This window comes from Siphateles boraxobius, unplaced genomic scaffold (assembly GCF_051911475.1).
Source record: "Siphateles boraxobius isolate OS27281-9 unplaced genomic scaffold, OSU_SipBor_1 25, whole genome shotgun sequence".
Lineage (NCBI taxonomy): Eukaryota > Metazoa > Chordata > Actinopteri > Cypriniformes > Leuciscidae > Siphateles > Siphateles boraxobius.
The window spans coordinates 23,509,370-23,526,806 of NW_027508866.1; the positions used below are offsets into that span (position 1 = coordinate 23,509,370).

General features: G+C 43.3%; 1 protein-coding gene across 2 annotated transcripts in view; it reads left to right on the forward strand.

The window, feature by feature from the left end:
* The window catches only part of cntfr (ciliary neurotrophic factor receptor), a 208,394-nt gene extending 198,745 nt beyond the window's left edge, over window positions 1-9,649 (forward strand). For both annotated transcript variants that reach the window (XM_077243269.1, XM_077243270.1), the window contains exons 8-9: window positions 3,981-4,098; window positions 9,020-9,649. In XM_077243269.1, the coding sequence (XP_077099384.1) occupies window positions 3,981-4,098; window position 9,020 (119 nt within the window). In that variant the 3' untranslated portion in view covers window positions 9,021-9,649. The remainder of the gene's footprint in view (window positions 1-3,980; window positions 4,099-9,019) is intronic.
* The last annotated feature ends 7,788 nt before the right edge of the window (window positions 9,650-17,437 follow it).

Sequence of the window (17,437 nt, forward strand, 5' to 3'; positions counted from 1 at the left end):
TTTGTTTCATAAATGACACTGACAACTTTATGGCTGTTATTAGGAGTAATATCTAGTGACGGCTGCCCTGCTCGGTTTGATCCAGCGGACGGCATTGAGTTTCTATAAACTATACTTGGAACGGAGGAAGGAATCAAAAAGTCAGCAGAAATGCTTTCTAGTTGTGTGAGCCGTGTGTCAAAACACTCTCTCTAAAAGCTTTCTTTCTTTTCTCCTGAGTAAAACAGGAGAACGTCCTTGTAATAATTCATCCATTGCCTCATGTTAGTTCAGCATTTTATTTGCTTAATTTGAGATGAGAGTCATTGTGCGAGACAGGTCTTTCTACTTTATCCAGGATGTTTTGTAGGGAGTCATTTCACACATCGTCACACTGCACAAATAATACAATAAACAAGCGATATTGAAACAATAACTAATACCTACTTACACTTGTGACATTCACAATTGCACAACATGAACACGTTCAAGCGGTAGTGGAGCATTTGTTTAGTTAACTGAACATATTGTTCTAACACTATTGTATTGTGAGTTACAATTAAAAAGTTTATTTTATTAAGTTAAATGTCTCATGTAAGCAGGCTTTTGACTCTTGGTTTAAAATCTGGTCCAGTTATTGGGCCAGGACCCGTCCAATACAATAGGAAGAGACTGCCTAACTGATATGTAAAGTGACCAATCACAGTTCGTTTTGTTTTTATGTACTGTTTGGAGTTTCAAATGTTTTTTGTTTCTCCATGTTTTCCAATATCAATCATTTTTATTTTATTTTTTTCATTCTCATGTACAGACTTTTTTTTTTAAATTTAACGTCTATACATCATCAAGCAAAAGTTTTATCAAAATAAAAACACAGAAGACGCGTGTTTATCAATATATTGGATATGTCCATTAGCTCTTAAAGTGACAGCAGCCTGATATTCCTGCTCTTGTCACTTTAAGAGCTAATGCACAGATCCAATATACTGATACACATGTGTTTTCTTTCTCAACTGAAAGAGAGCTCAATTCAGTATTCGCGCCCTATCTGAGGCACGGATTTCTGGGCACGTTCCATACAGCTTGCAAAATTGAGTTCCCTTCCGTGTCTTCTTGCACTTTCTTGGCAATACAGCACTTTTGACCTGACACATAGTATGAGGGTCTGAAGGTTGTTGTTGTTGTTGTTGTTGTTGTTGTTGTTGTTGTTGTTGTTGTTGTTGTTGTTGTTGTTGTTGTTGTTGTTGTTGTTGTTGTTGTTGTTGTTCACATCACATGACATTTTTTTTTATCTAAAAAAACATAAATGTAATACATTGAATACATAATACATGAACTATCTGATTTCTTGACTTTTCTATGTTCCATATCTCCAAATGTTATCATTTTGGGTGATTTTAACGTTCATATAGATAATGTCAGTAATGCATTTACAAGTGAATTTTTATCATGTTTGGATTGCTTAGGTATACAACAATTTAACACACTGCCCACTCATACTAAGGGGCATACTCTTGATCTACATTTAGTCATTGATCTTGTTTGCTCTTCTGGTATATCACCTATTAATTATTCTGTTTCTGATCTATCCATATCAGATCACTTTCTAGTGTCCTTTTGTGCCAAACTGGCAGTTTTTAAGGTAAACCCGTGTCATCCGACCACATTTCGGAATATTGAGAACATTGATGTGCCTACTCTTGCTAATGAACTTGCCATCTTCTCCAGTAAATCTGATTTCTCTACTGTTGATGAACTGGTTACATATTACAATGATGGACTGAACATGATTTTAGATTTATTTACACCTGTGAAAACTCGATATGTTTCATTTGTACATTCAGCTCCTTGGTTCACACCTGAACTGTGTGAACTTAAAACTAAAGGCCGTAGGTTAGAGAGGTTGTACGTCAGGTTTGGCCTTACTGTTCATAAAGAAATGTATGCTGAACATTTTCAAAATTATAAAAATGCACTGTCCAAAGCTAAATCTGATTACTACTACAATGCAATTGGAGTTAGCAATGGGAACTCCAGGTCTCTTTTTTTGGTGGTAAACAATATTCTGAAACCACCTGATTCTTTGCCATATGATATGTATTCCACTGACATATGTAATCGCTTTTTGACTTTTTTGCATCTAAGGTTGAAAATGTACATCAGCAATTACTCACTGGTACTCTTTACAATGACTCCTGTCAGTCTGTCACTCATGCACCTTTTTTCTACACCTTTACACTACCAACTACTTCAGAGATAGTGGGTCTGATAGGTAAATCTAAGTCTTCGATTTGCCAGTTAGACACTCTACCAACTCCTTTAGTGAAAGCTTGTTTTGTCAGCCCTGTCGCCATTGGTCAGTAAAATTGTTCACGTGTCACTTGTTTCTGGTTCTGTATCTCCATCTCTTGAATCTGCTATTATTACTCCCATACTTAAGAAACCAGGGGGTGATCCATTTATTTTTTATAATTTTCGTCCAATTTCAAATTTACCATTTATCTATAAGGTGGTGGAAAAGTGTATTGCAATTCAAATTCATGAACATCTCTCCAATAACAACTTGTATGAACAATTCCAATCTGGTTTTCGTCCCCACCATAGTACTGAGACTGCTCTTGTCAGAATAACCAATGATCTACTGTTGGCAGCTGACTCTGGGCTTTTAACCATACTAGTCCTTCTTGACTTGAGTTCTGCCTTTGATACTGTCTCACATAGGATACTTCTTGACAGGTTAGTTTCTATTGGAATTACTGCCACTACTCTGTCTTGGTTAAGGTCATATCTATCTGAATGCAGTCAGCATATTCAATTAAAAGGCTTTAGATCAAGAATATCTACAGTCACCACTGGTGCTCCCCAGGGTTTTGTTTTGGGCCCGCTTCTTTTCATTATTTATATGCTCCCTCTTGGTTAAATTTTGAGGAAATATGGTATTAATGTTCACTGTTATGCAGATGACACCCAACTTTACCTGTCTGCCAAACCCACTGGTTCTTTTCCTCCACAGTCTTTGTCCAGCTGTTAAGCTGAAATTAAAGATTGTCTTTCAGCTAACTTTATTGAAGGTAAATGGCAACAAAACTGAAGCTCTGCTTGTTGGCACTAGATCTATTATGTCTAAATCTAACTGTTTTTCTTTGAACATTGACAATACTGCAATCTGTCCTTCATCACAGGTTAAAAGTTTGGGTGTCATCATGGATGGCACACTATCATTTGAAGCTCAAATTAATAATATCACGCGGATTGCATACTTCCACTTGCGTAATATTAAACGTCTCCGTCCTTTTCTTTCAAATAATAATACTGCAGTTCTTATTCACGCACTAGTCACTTCACGTTAAGACTACTGTAATGCTCTTCTCATAGGTAGTCCCTCCAAACTGCTACATAAGCTTCAGTTGGTTCAGAATTCTGCAGCTCGTGTTCTCTCTAGAACACCTTATACTGAGCACATTTCTCCAGTTCTTCAGCAATTACACTGGCTTCCAGTAAACTTCTCCATGTTTAGACTCCTTTACATTCTCTCAGATCGTCATCTTCAATTTCTCTTGTGGTACATCAGTTTCGACTTTCTACCATGGGTGCCAGATCTTTTAGTTATGCTGCCCCCGCCTATGGAACTTGGAACTCTCTTCCATCTGATGTTCGTAATAGCGAGTGCTGGTTGACTTTTAAAACGCGTCTTAATACTTATTTTTTACAACATGTTTTATTGAGACTTTACTGCACTTAATCTGTATGCGACTTGTCTGTTGTGTGTTTTGTCTTATGCAGTGACCTGTATATTGCTTGTGAGGTGACCTTGGGTGTTATGAAAGGCGCCATTAAATAAAATGGATTATTATTATTATTACATATAATAATACATTTAAAACATGATAATTGTATTCAAGTCTTTGTATGTATTCACCCCTGCAGTATATAGTACTTGAACCAAGGACATGCAAACCCTTTCCTGTTAAAAAAGTGACCATTTTCTTCTTCCCTGGCAGAAACCACCCCTGGTCCGCCTTCGGCCGCACCGCGAGTGGGTAAACCCACAGCGGCCTGCTCCACCCTTCTCTGGTCAACCCACCTGCTCCTGGCCTGCGTCCTGCTGTCCATCATGTGGTATGTGACATCATTGCAATGCTATTTCCAGAATGAACATCTCATTCCCTGTTCTTATGTGAGAAAGGATCACAAGCTTTCAATGAAACAATTGAACAATGCCTGAGGTATTAACAATGAGCAATTTGCGAACATAATGTGCAAGCATGTATAAATCATAAGAGGCTTACATTACCACTTTATTCATGCAGATGGACTACACTTTTTCTAATTATGTACCATACATAATGACAATACACTTGAGACACCAATAACTAACTAATAGTTGAAGCCAATGCACATAGTTTATTAAAGAGATATTGTAACTCAGTGAGTAACTAAAGTTGTGTTATGTTCACCTCATTGTCAGAGTTGGAGTCTTGTTTTTGTGAGCAAGGTCTTGAGACCTCTATAGACCACATACAATAAAAAAAAACCTTGGTCTAGGTCTGATCAGTCAATGTCCAAAACGAAAAATATTAAAGGGGTCATATAATTCCATTTTTGTACAAGTTAATATGAATCTTTAGGGTCTAAATGAAAACTTTGTAATATACTTTTATTAAAAATTCTCATTAGTATTTTAAGAAAACACTAATTTTACCTGCTCAAAAACAGCTCTGTTTTCAGCATGCCGTTTCAGTGCATATTTCTTTAAATGATAATGAGCTTGCTGACTCCGCCCCTCTGTTCTTTGGGGTGTTTTTGACACCACGCACATGGACTGTTGCCTTGACCACAGTTGATGGTATATTTTGGCGAAAGAATGGCAGCGGGAGTCTCTGAGGACACATCTGTAGTGTTGCCATACCAATTTGAACCGAAGTCGGACCCGGAACAAGATGACGGCCCCGAAGAAGTTCGACCATTAAGGCTCGAACAGGACGTTTCTAAATGGTTGGTTAACGTAATGTCACTTTAATCTATTTTTGTATGTACTGTTACTTCTTAATCAGTAACATACAAGTAAACCAGGTGTAACTTAGTGTTAGCACGTTAACTGTAACACCTGCATACACAGTTTTGAATAACACAATAACCATAACGCGTTGTTCATTATAAACGTGGGATTATGAATTATATTGAGAACGTCATAACGTTACATAGAATACATGCCGTAATGTACCCTGAGTGCAAACATTAGCCGCATTCATCGTGAAGCGTGCAAGCGATTTGCAAAGATTAATATGTATCGTAAAAGGTTAATAAAACGTTATACTCACTTCTTCAGGAGGTGCAGCAGGAACACGAATAGTTGGTACCGATTCCTTTTTTACGAGCAGCTTCTTAGCAAAACCAGCTTTATACTGACCCTCGTTTAAAAAGCAGTCTGGTGAGAAATGATTCGCGCAAACATGAACGCATTTACGTTGATCATGTGGAATATTCCCATCGTAAACAAAACTCAGCCACTGCGTTTTCAGCGGTTCAAATTTAGGAACATCAAAATGATTTGTGTGTTTGTTATTGCACCCAAGAAGTGAACAACACAATCGCTTAGACTCCATTCTGCTCGAGTGTATCAACAATGACGGACTATGATGACAGCTCGCTCAGGGCGGGGCTGTGTTGAAACACTGCTGTCAATCAACAACCATGGGAGGGGCATCATGCGCCGTGTGACGTCACACGGTGAAACGGCTCGATTTGAGACAGGGGAATACATATAAGGAGATTAAAACGAAAACACTGGATGGATTTTTATCATTATATGATGGTTGTGTACAGGCACTGCCAACACACATTGCAGTACAATCAACTTGTAAAAGTGCATGTACCATTATATGACCCCTTTAAAATTAGTCTTAAGGTGCGCTCACAAAATGTTGCAGGCAAAAAGGACCATTGTCAATAGTGTAGTTATATATGAAGCACATTTCACACAGAAGTCACTTTTAAACCAATCAGCTTTCTGTTGGTCAACATGGCAAACCCATGTGACCAACCTGAACCGCTAGCGAATTATGTGTGGGGAAATCGTTTGCCCTCTTGTGAAATTCCCTATCGCATGGATTCCATTTGAGATGACAAGATTTCACCCGTGAAAATTGGCTAAACAATGCTTGATCTCAAAAAGTACCACAGTCTATTTCCAAGGTACTAATTGTGATACTTAACTTCACCACTAGTTGGTGCTGTATCTTCACCATTACGGAGTATTCAAAAAAATGCTTATTCAACCACTTTACTAAGGGCCCTATTTTAGCCACCTAAACGCATGGTCTAAAGCACATGGCACAATCACACTTAGGTCTTGTTCGAATCCACTTTTGCTAGTTTAACAAGGGGAAAAATGGTCGGCGCGCTCGGTGCATGGTCTAAAAGGGTTATTCCTATTCTCTTAAAGAGTAATGGGTGTGTTTTGGGCGTAATGTGCAATAAACCAATCAGAGTCACATCTCCCATTTCCTTCAAAAGCCAGTTGCGCTCGCGCCATGGCAGATTCGCTATTTACATGGCGGAATACGCAAGCGGAAAAACTGAATGCTTCTCTAGGAAACTGATCTGCTCGTGCGTGTGGTTAAAGTGCGCAAGCAGAACATATACGGGACAAAGTGTACGCACGTTGTGGACCCACCTATAGGCACACATAACGGGCTCTTTAACAAAAACTTTGACTTAAGAACAGGTTTCAGTTGGTCAATGACACAGTCTATTTCATTTGCCTCAAAATAGCTACACGCCAACAATGCGCATAAACACACTTCGTTTTCAGACCAGTAGCCCATGGGCGCACATATGGGCTCAAATGCATTTGCTATTTAAACAACGCGGTGCAGGATGTGAAAAAGGATAACTGCGTCGGGCCGAAACTAGCAAAAAACACTTGTCGCACCTGGTCCTGCATTGCGCCGGGTGTATGACAGGGCCAAAAGTCCCTTTATATTAGAAATGAATGCTGCAATAAATTTACCAATTTCTTGATTCAGTTCATTAGAATAGAGTCTGGATGTGGTTCTTGAAAGGTCTGGTCTGGATCTTAGTGGATCTGATATTGATCTGGGTCTTGGTACAATATGGTATTAGTCTGGGTCACAGTTTTGGTTTAGGGGGGATGGTCAAGGGACTTAAGATGGTATACTACATTTTCTGCATTACGTCCCATCTCGCACACAGTTGAGCGCACAAGCCTTTTAAAGCAGACTCCTTTGACCATGAGCATGGATAGATCACTTGCACATGCACTGTTGTACATGGACTGTACTGATGATGAAAATTACTTAAGAGGTCTGCTCTGGGTTTTGGTAGTGATGTAGGTAATTAAAGGATTCTGGTTTTGTTCTGTGCCTTAAAGGGTCTGGTAGTTTTGAGTCTTGGTGGTAGTGGTCTTAAGTCCACTAAGGCTTTAACATCATTCACATGGCCACAGTCCTTGCAGACCGTGATTTTGTATCACTCTCGGTAGTCATGTGTACTACACTTAATTAACAGATTACTGAATGAGTTCCATTCTCAAAACAAAGACTATTGGGCCTTTTTGTAATTATGTGAAATTGGACATTCTTAGACACAATTGCAGTGTGGTCAGCCCTCTTTCATCTGGGAAAAAACTAGAGATTGTTGACAGTGGGTTAGAATACAGGACAGCGACTAGAGACCATTGGCTCATTAGACCAGCACAATTCACCCAGAACCCCTGAGAAACTGAGGGACGGACCGTTTACTGATGCTTACAGCCATATACACCTCATCGATCCCCTGCTGGAGTCAGAAAACAGAGGGAGATAGTCAAGTAACAAGCCGGAGATTCATTAGCACTTGGGCCATATGTTTACAGCAAGCCTGTTATCTCAAACTCAGCAACACAGTATAACGAGCCTATCTCTAATTAAAGCAAGCTCATGCATGGCGCTGGAAGGCAGGAAGAAATGTATGATAGCGCCTCTGGGGTAGGATGTGTTCACCCTCCCGAGACGGCCACGTACGCGCTCAGATACCTTCACCTTATACCTGCACACTGAGCCGTTCTGAGCAAGATTTAATTGGTCAGTCTGTAATAAGCCAAGACAAAATTAAAGGCAACATCATGGGTGGCTGCTCACCAATTACAACTTCCCACTGGCATGAGGTGGGAGCCATTTGGATATTGCTCTCATTGCCCCGTTTGTTCTCATTTGCAATTCTGTGTCGGTAATTTATGCTGTAGAAGGCTGACCGCTGTATAGAAGTGCTCAATTGGGGAATGGTTTCAAATTCGGTTAAGGAGTTCATTATAATGATTTTATATACAGTCAAACCAAAATGTATCCAGACACCTTCAACATGTCTTGCATTATCACAATTTATTCGCAATAGTTTAGAAAATTTTAATAAAATATGACAAGAACTCTGAAGAAGAACATTGGTTTTGGCCATCCTTCTGTTTGACTGTCTCACAAATTAATTATGTTGAGTATTTGTCCTCTGTTAAATTTAAGTACACAATTAGATAATACCAATTTAGGTCAACCAATTACCAACAATTCTTATTTTTTTCAGTCTGTGGTGTAAAAAGGACGCATTAGCAATAACAGAAAAAAAAAAAAAAACTTAAGCAAAACATGGTCAGGTCAAAGTGTCTGAATAATTTTTGGTCCCAATTTTTAAAAATGTTTTACTGGTAGTCCACTGTATGAACAATTTTTGAGTATAAAATGTCACAGTTTACTTTATTTTGCTATCCTCACTTACATTAATTAACTATAGTGTCCTATATTAAAAAAATATCTGGTGTCTGAATAATTTTTGGTTTGCCTGTGTCTGTGTGTGTGTGTGTGTGTGTGTGTGTGTGTGTGTGTGTGTGTGTGTGTGTGTGTGTGTGTGTGTATATATATATGTATATATATACTAATATCTTGGCCCTTGTGTGAATGAGATGACAAACAAATGCATTACACAATTAATTAAATTCCATAAATACTGCAGCCATATCTAACATATATTTTCTTTTCTTTGTTTTCAGATGTGTAAGCTTCATTCCTGTGGAAAAAAATGAGGAGTCTTCTATTTCTATTTTGCACATGTTAATAGATATCGTGCATTGATAATTTAATTCAAGTTCTTTTTCTCAAGAAAGAAAAAAGACTAGAAAGATTAATAAATGCTGACAATTACAAAAGGAAGACAAAAGAACAATCAAGCATTTCAACATATCTGCCGATGACAGCTGATGGCAGACCAGACGCAGACACAGGACCCGAACCCCAGGGGAGCAAAAGATTTGGGGACACGAGACTCACCTGCCTGGCAGCACAAGAACAACACAAACAAAATTCATTCACCTCATCTTTGTTTGTCATACAAGATTTTTCCATCCATTTCGATCTTTCAAACTGTTCCGAGGACTGAAAAAGCTCATTTTGTGTAAAATTGATTTCCACGACATACAGCTAACTCATCATGCCAAAGACTTGGACTGTTTTTCTTTTTTCCCCATGATCCCTAGCTTCCCCAAACCTGTGTCTGTAAGGAATTGGAACTAACAGTACAAAACCTTCCCAAGCTTCAAAGACTGAGTAGTAACACATTTATTTTGAAGGCCATCATTTGATATCTGTTGTATTCCTTTTGTTTTCCTCTTTTTTTCTTATATATATATATATATATATATATATATATATATATATATATATATATATATATATATATATATATTTTTTTTTTTTTTTTTTTTTTTTTTTTTTTTTTGGCCCGTGAACACAGAAGTTGAAACTGTAAATAAAAAATTGGTTTGGACTGTTCTGGACCACCTTTTGTAACAGGAAGAACAATGAGTTGTGTCAGACCATCTGAAGATTAAGCACCATTCGGAACCATATTTTCATTCTTCGACTATTTGCCTTTCACCATCTGTTTTTAGCAGACTTTTCTAGTCAGTATCACAGTTTAATACTACCTTCTTCAAGGACAGTTGTTTCACTTTGTTTTTGGTTATCATTGAACTAAATATAATTTTAGAACCTTAGATTTTTTTTGTTTATTTTGTGTTTTTTTTTTTTTTGTTTGTTTTTTTTTAAACCATAATTGCTTAATTCTCCTTGATCATATTTTGTAAACTATGATATGTATCTTTAACATGAGAAAATGTTTATTATTTAATAATGTATGTATTAGATTTAGATTCTTGCAACCTGTATCTGGGTTCTTTTTATAGATGTATATAAAATGAGAAGTTGTTCATTAAATGTGACCATTTCACAATGAGTAGAACTTGTCAATCTTTTTGTTCATGTCTGTCTTTGAATGTGGTGCATTTCTCAAATGTTTTGACATTGGACATCAATAAGCGAACCAACACAATACCAAAATTGTTTATAAAATAGGGTAACACTTTATTTCGAGTCCACTTTAGACATTCTACTAACTATAAGTAACTTTGCAGCTACATGTCAACTAACTGTCATTAGAGTATTAGTTGACTTTCTGCTTAATATCTGCTAACACTTTATTTTGTTGGTCCTCCAACAGATATTCTACTGACTATAAGTAACTTAGCAACTACAAGTCAACTTGTTCTCCTAACCCGAACCCTAACACCTAACCATAACTTAACAGTCTACTGACAGTCAACTAAAGTCTACTAATACTCTAATGACAGTTAGTTGACATGTAGTTGAAAAGTTACTTATAGTTCCCTTTCAAGGGAACTTCGAGCTGCGTCAAACGCTGCGGGAACGCCCCTGCGTTGTGCGTCATGAAGCACGTATGGAATCAGCCCAATGGAGAGATGAAACGTCATAGGCGGGTGACGTCATCGACCAGGAAACTATAAAGCACCCCAAAAACACAAGCGCATTAGCTTCTGTGCTTTCAGTCGCGCTACATGTGAATCTGTCCCTGTGTGATATTGTCTGTCTTACATTCCCTGCACCACACAAACAATTTATCCCTATATATATATATATTGAGAGATTATGGCGGACGAACGTCTCGGTTACGTATGTAACCCTAGTTCCCTGATAGGGAACGAGACGCTGCGTCAAACGCTGCGGGAACGCCCCTGCGTTGTGCGTCATGAAGCACGTATGGAATCAGCCCAATGGAGAGATGAAACGTCATAGGCGGGTGACGTCATCGACCAGGAAACTATAAAGCACCCCAAAAACACAAGCGCATTAGCTTCTGATAGGCTTGAAGGAAGCGCTAACGGGAGTGCCGGGAGTATGGCGGAGCGACGCAGCGTCTCGTTCCCTATCAGGGAACTAGGGTTACATACGTAACCGAGACGTTCCCTTTCAAGGGAACTTCGAGCTGCGTCAAACGCTGCGGGAACGCGAATACCCACGTCGCCATAGGACCAAATGACCGTCATGTGAGACTAGCGCACAGAGGACGAGAGCACCTGTGCCCCAGGGGTAGAGCTTAAGTCTAGGTCATAGAACTTAATAAAAGTATGCGGTGAAGACCATCCAGCCGCATCACAAACATCACTCAGGGAAACCCCCGACAAAAGAGCTTTAGAAGCAGCCATACTCCTGGTAGAGTGAGCTCGGACAACCAAAGGTGAAGGCTGGCCAGCCGACTCATAAGCAAGTGAGATAGCCTCAACCACCCACTTGCTCATTCTCTGTTTAGACGCCGGACACCCTTTCCTGGGTGGCCCGAAACATACAAAAAGTTGTTCCGATTTCCTCCACAGGGCAGCTCTGTGGACATAAGCGTCTAATGCCCTAACAGGGCAGAGTGAATTAAGTTTCTCCTGGTCCGATGACATAAATGGAGGAGGACAGAAAGCCTGCAGAACCGTAGGTCTAACAATATTAGTAGGAACCTTAGGAACGTAACCTGGTCTAGGATGCAGAAAAGCTTTAACCATGCCAGGTGCAAATTCCAGGCACGAGGGTGAAACCGACAGAGCCTGCAAATCTCCGATTCTTTTTAGTGAAGAGATAGCAAGCAAAAAGATAGTCTTAAAAGTGAGAAACTTCTCGGGAACTTCTTCGATAGGTTCAAAAGGAGCTAGGGAAAGACCTTCTAATACAATGGCCAGATCCCAAGTCGTCACCCTCGTACGAACTGCTGGCCTCAGCCTCAAAGTGCCACGGAGGAAACGAGTTATAAGCGGGTGTCTCCCAAGAGAAACTCCACTGAAAGGGACGTGGTAAGCAGCTAGTGCCGCCACATACACCTTTAGTGTGGAGGGGGATAACCCTGTGGAGAAGCGCTCCTGCAGGAATTCCAGCACTGCACCCACTGGGCAGTTAACTGGGTCCTGCAGGTGTTCTCCACACCAAGAAGTGAAAAGTTTCCACTTCAAGGCATAAAGCTTCCTCGTGGATGGAGCTCTGGAGTTAAGAATGGTCTCAACAACCTCGGTTGAGAGACCGGAGTCTATGAGCTGGGCCCCCTCAGAGGCCAAGCCCACAGTTTCCACAATTCTGGGCGGGGGTGAAGTATCGTGCCCCCCGCCTGGGAGAGTAGATCCCTCCTGACCGGGAGCTCCAAAGGAGAACCGTCCAGGAGAGAAATCAGGTCCGCAAACCATACTCGGGCCGGCCAGAACGGGGCTACTAGTAGTAGACTGACCCCGTCCCGGCGGACCCTCTCCAGAACTCCTGGTAACAGAGCAATCGGGGGAAAGGCGTACAGACGTGACCTCGGCCACGGCTGCACCATAGCATCCAACCCCAGGGGGGCTGGAAGAGTGATGGAGAACCACCGATGACAATGAGTGGTCTCCTTGGAAGCGAATAGGTCCACCTCGGCGCGACCGAAACTCAACCAAAGGAGCTCCACCACCTCGGGGTGGAGTCTCCATTCCCCTGGCCTCGGCCCCTGCCTCGACAGGGAGTCTGCTACCACATTCAAATACCCAGGGAGATACATTGCTCTCAGAGATAGTAGCTTCCCTTGGGACCACAGGAGGATCTGACGGGCCAACTTGTAAAGCCGGCGAGACCGCAGGCCCCCCTGATGATTTATATAAGAGACCACCGACGTGTTGTCTGATTGAACTAACACATGATGGCCTCTCAGGTCTGTTAGGAAGTGTTTCAGAGCCTGAAACACAGCCAACATCTCTAGACAATTTATGTGCCACGAAAGATGATGATCCTGCCACAGACCTTGGGCTGGGCGACCACTCATGACCGCCCCCCACCCTGTGAGGGAAGCATCCGTCGTTAGCGTTATGCGACGACAAAGAGCCCCCAGCACAGGACCTTTGGATAGGAACCAAGTTTCTCTCCACATGACCAGAGCACGAAGGCAGCGCCGCGTGACTTTGAACGTGCGGAGCGGATTTCCCCTCGGGGAGAATCCCTTGGTCCTGAGCCACCACTGTAGCGGTCTCATGTACAACAGGCCGCAAGGTATAACGTTGGACGCTGCTGCCATCAGACCCAACAGTCTCTGAAACTGCTTGACAGTGAGTAGCTGGCCTAGCTTCACTTGTTTCACAGCTGAGAGAATCGAAGCGATGCGGGTCGGAGAGAGTCGCGCCCGCATCGATACCGAATCCCAAACGACACCCAGAAAAGTGGTCTTCTGGGAAGGAGATAATACACTTTTCTTTGCGTTCAGCCTCAACCCCAACTTTCTGATATGAGCGAGGACGACATCTCGATGCCGAACCGCCATCTGCTCGGTCTGAGCTAAAATCAACCAATCGTCGATGTAATTGAGAATACGAATGCCCTGAAGCCTCAGAGGCACTAGTGCTGCATCCATGCATTTCGTGAAAGTGCGGGGAGATAAAGCTAGGCCAAACGGAAGAACCTTGTACTGGTACGCCTCGCCCCCGAAGGCGAACCTCAGGAACTTCCTGTGTTGTGGAAGGATGGACACATGGAAGTATGCGTCCTTCAGATCTATCGTGACAAACCAGTCCTCGGACCTGATTTGAGACACGATCTGCTTGATAGTGAGCATCTTGAATTTTAGCTTCCCTACCGAGCGATTCAATATGCGCAGGTCTAAAATTGGACGCAACCCCCCATCCTTCTTTGGAACGATGAAATATCGGCTGTAATAACCTGACTCCAAACTGGGAGGAGGAACCCGTTCTATAGCCTCTTTTTGAAGGAGCGTTTTCACCTCTTGTTCCAATACCAGAGCCTGCTCGGGGCCCACCACTGTGTGCAGAACCCCTCTGAATTTTGGTGGACGACACCTGAACTGGATAGCATAACCCTTTTCTACTGTCTGCAGGACCCAATGAGATATTTTTGGAAGGCTTTTCCACTCTGCCAGAAATTCTACTAAGGGTACCAGCCTCTCGAGACTGGCCTCTGGTGTAACTTGAGCAGCAGACGCAGCGCCCTGTAACGGCGCACCGGCAGGGAACAACTGGTCTGACCGCTCTGAGACCCTCCTCAGAGGGAGCGAGCGTCCCTCGGGAAAGCGCTCGCTGGGATCGTCTGTGCCCCGGCATAAAGGCGGGGTTGGCAGAACGAGCCCCTGAGGGCACCGAGGAGGAATGGGCACCGTAAAAAGAGGTGAACACCTTTCCGCCTCGGTGGGGACCACCCTCAGCATCCTGAACGGCTTGGCGTCAGGACTTCTTCTTAGCCGAAGCCTTCTTAGCCAATATAACTGTCCTCAGATCAGTTCTACTGGGAGAAGGCTTCGGCTGAGAGTGTCGCGGCTGAGCCCACTGTCCAGCAGGGGGAGCACGAGACGCGACACTCTGCCTCTGCTGCGCTCTATGTGATGAGCTCGAAGACGGCCGGGGCTGCTCCCGCCCAGCAGCCCCAGGGACATGAACTTTAAGGGGAAGAAACTTTTTAAAAGCTGCAGTTTGTTTCTTTTCTTCTTGGAATTTATCGATAACTGAATTCACAGCATCACCAAACAACCCCATGGGAGAAAGAGGAGCATCTAAAAGAAAAGCTTTTTCTCTCTCTTTAATATTAGTCTGATTTAACCACAAATGTCTTTCTGCGGCCACCAGAGCTGCCATAGAACGACCCATTAATTTGGCCGATTCTCTGGTGGCACGCAGGGATAAATCAGCAGCCTGACGCAGTTCACGAACTACGTCAGTACTGACCTCCTCACTCTCACTCATGTCCCTTAGCAGATCAGCCTGGTATGCCTGCAAGATTGACATAGTATGCAGACATGACGCAGCCTGACCTGCTGCCGAATATGCTTTACCCACTAAAGCCGAAGTGTTTCTTAAAGGCTTGGTGGGTAATGCCGGTGCCTTAAAAGATGATGCTGCTTCGGGGGAGAGATGGCTCGCAAGCGTCTCTTCCACACGAGGCAAAGCACCATAACCATGAGCCTTGGCTCCCATAATATTAGCGTATGTTGAAGTCTGGGGACTAAACACTCTATATGACACCGGTTTTCTCCATGATTTCGACACCTCGGTGTGGAGATCATGGAAAAACGGCAGGCACCGGCGTGGAGGCTGCACACGTGACGGCAAAAATCTCTCATCCAACTTTGATTTAGAAACAGACTCCTGTCTAGTCACTGGCCATTCAATATTAAGTTTTTCAACAGCTCTTGTTAACACCTCCATAAGCTCATCACTCTTAGGAGTGTGGGGTGGCGAATCCTCCACATCTCCCTCAACACTAACAACATCAAGTTCCTCAGAACTGGATAGCTGCAGCATTGGTGCCTCAGCCCGAGCGGAAGAAACCGCAGCGCGTGCTTCCGAACCCGGGACTGAGGCACTGGATCTCACAGGTGAAGGGAGAGATAAGGCAGAGCCCGTCTCAAACCCCGCTGTGAGATCCATCTGCGATCCCCACGATAAGCGCCGCCGCTCTGCCTCGGCAGAAGCGGGACCCGAACCGCGGGGAGCGCGCACCGAACCGCTCTCCTCAAAGAGCGACCGGCGGGAGCGGAGCGTCCTTAACGGCAAACGCTCGCAATGCTCACAGTCTGCTCCCTCGAGAGCAAACTGGGCATGCTGAACTCCCAAACAAACAACACAAAGATCATGTGTATCCCCGCTCGTTAAATAACGCGAGCAGGGAGGAACACACTTTCTAAACTGCTGTTCGTCCGCCATAATCTCTCAATATATATATATATATAGGGATAAATTGTTTGTGTGGTGCAGGGTATGTAAGACAGACAATATCACACAGGGACAGATTCACATGTAGCGCGACTGAAAGCACAGAAGCTAATGCGCTTGTGTTTTTGGGGTGCTTTATAGTTTCCTGGTCGATGACGTCACCCGCCTATGACGTTTCATCTCTCCATTGGGCTGATTCCATACGTGCTTCATGACGCACAACGCAGGGGCGTTCCCGCAGCGTTTGACGCAGCTCGAAGTTCCCTTGAAAGGGAACAGCAGTTTAGAAAGTGTGTTCCTCCCTGCTCGCGTTATTTAACGAGCGGGGATACACATGATCTTTGTGTTGTTTGTTTGGGAGTTCAGCATGCCCAGTTTGCTCTCGAGGGAGCAGACTGTGAGCATTGCGAGCGTTTGCCGTTAAGGACGCTCCGCTCCCGCCGATCGCTCTTTGAGGAGAGCGGTTCGGTGCGCGCTCCCCGCGGTTCGGGTCCCGCTTCTGCCGAGGCAGAGCGGCGGCGCTTATCGTGGGGATCGCAGATGGATCTCACAGCGGGGTTTGAGACGGGCTCTGCCTTATCTCTCCCTTCACCTGTGAGATCCAGTGCCTCAGTCCCGGGTTCGGAAGCACGCGCTGCGGTTTCTTCCGCTCGGGCTGAGGCACCAATGCTGCAGCTATCCAGTTCTGAGGAACTTGATGTTGTTAGTGTTGAGGGAGATGTGGAGGATTCGCCACCCCACACTCCTGAGAGTGATGAGCTTATGGAGGTGTTAACAAGAGCTGTTGAAAAACTTAATATTGAATGGCCAGTGACTAGACAGGAGTCTGTTTCTAAATCAAAGTTGGATGAGAGATTTTTGCCGTCACGTGTGCAGCCTCCACGCCGGTGCCTGCCGTTTTTCCATGATCTCCACACCGAGGTGTCGAAATCATGGAGAAAACCGGTGTCATATAGAGTGTTTAGTCCCCAGACTTCAACATACGCTAATATTATGGGAGCCAAGGCTCATGGTTATGGTGCTTTGCCTCGTGTGGAAGAGACGCTTGCGAGCCATCTCTCCCCCGAAGCAGCATCATCTTTTAAGGCACCGGCATTACCCACCAAGCCTTTAAGAAACACTTCGGCTTTGGTGGGTAAAGCATATTCGGCAGCAGGTCAGGCTGCGTCATGTCTGCATACTATGTCAATCTTGCAGGCATACCAGGCTGATCTGCTAAGGGACATGAGTGAGAGTGAGGAGGTCAGTACTGACGTAGTTCGCGAACTGCGTCAGGCTGCTGATTTATCCCTGCGTGCCACCAGAGAATCGGCCAAATTAATGGGTCGTTCTATGGCAGCTCTGGTGGCCGCAGAAAGACATTTGTGGTTAAATCAGACTAATATTAAAGAGAGAGAAAAAGCT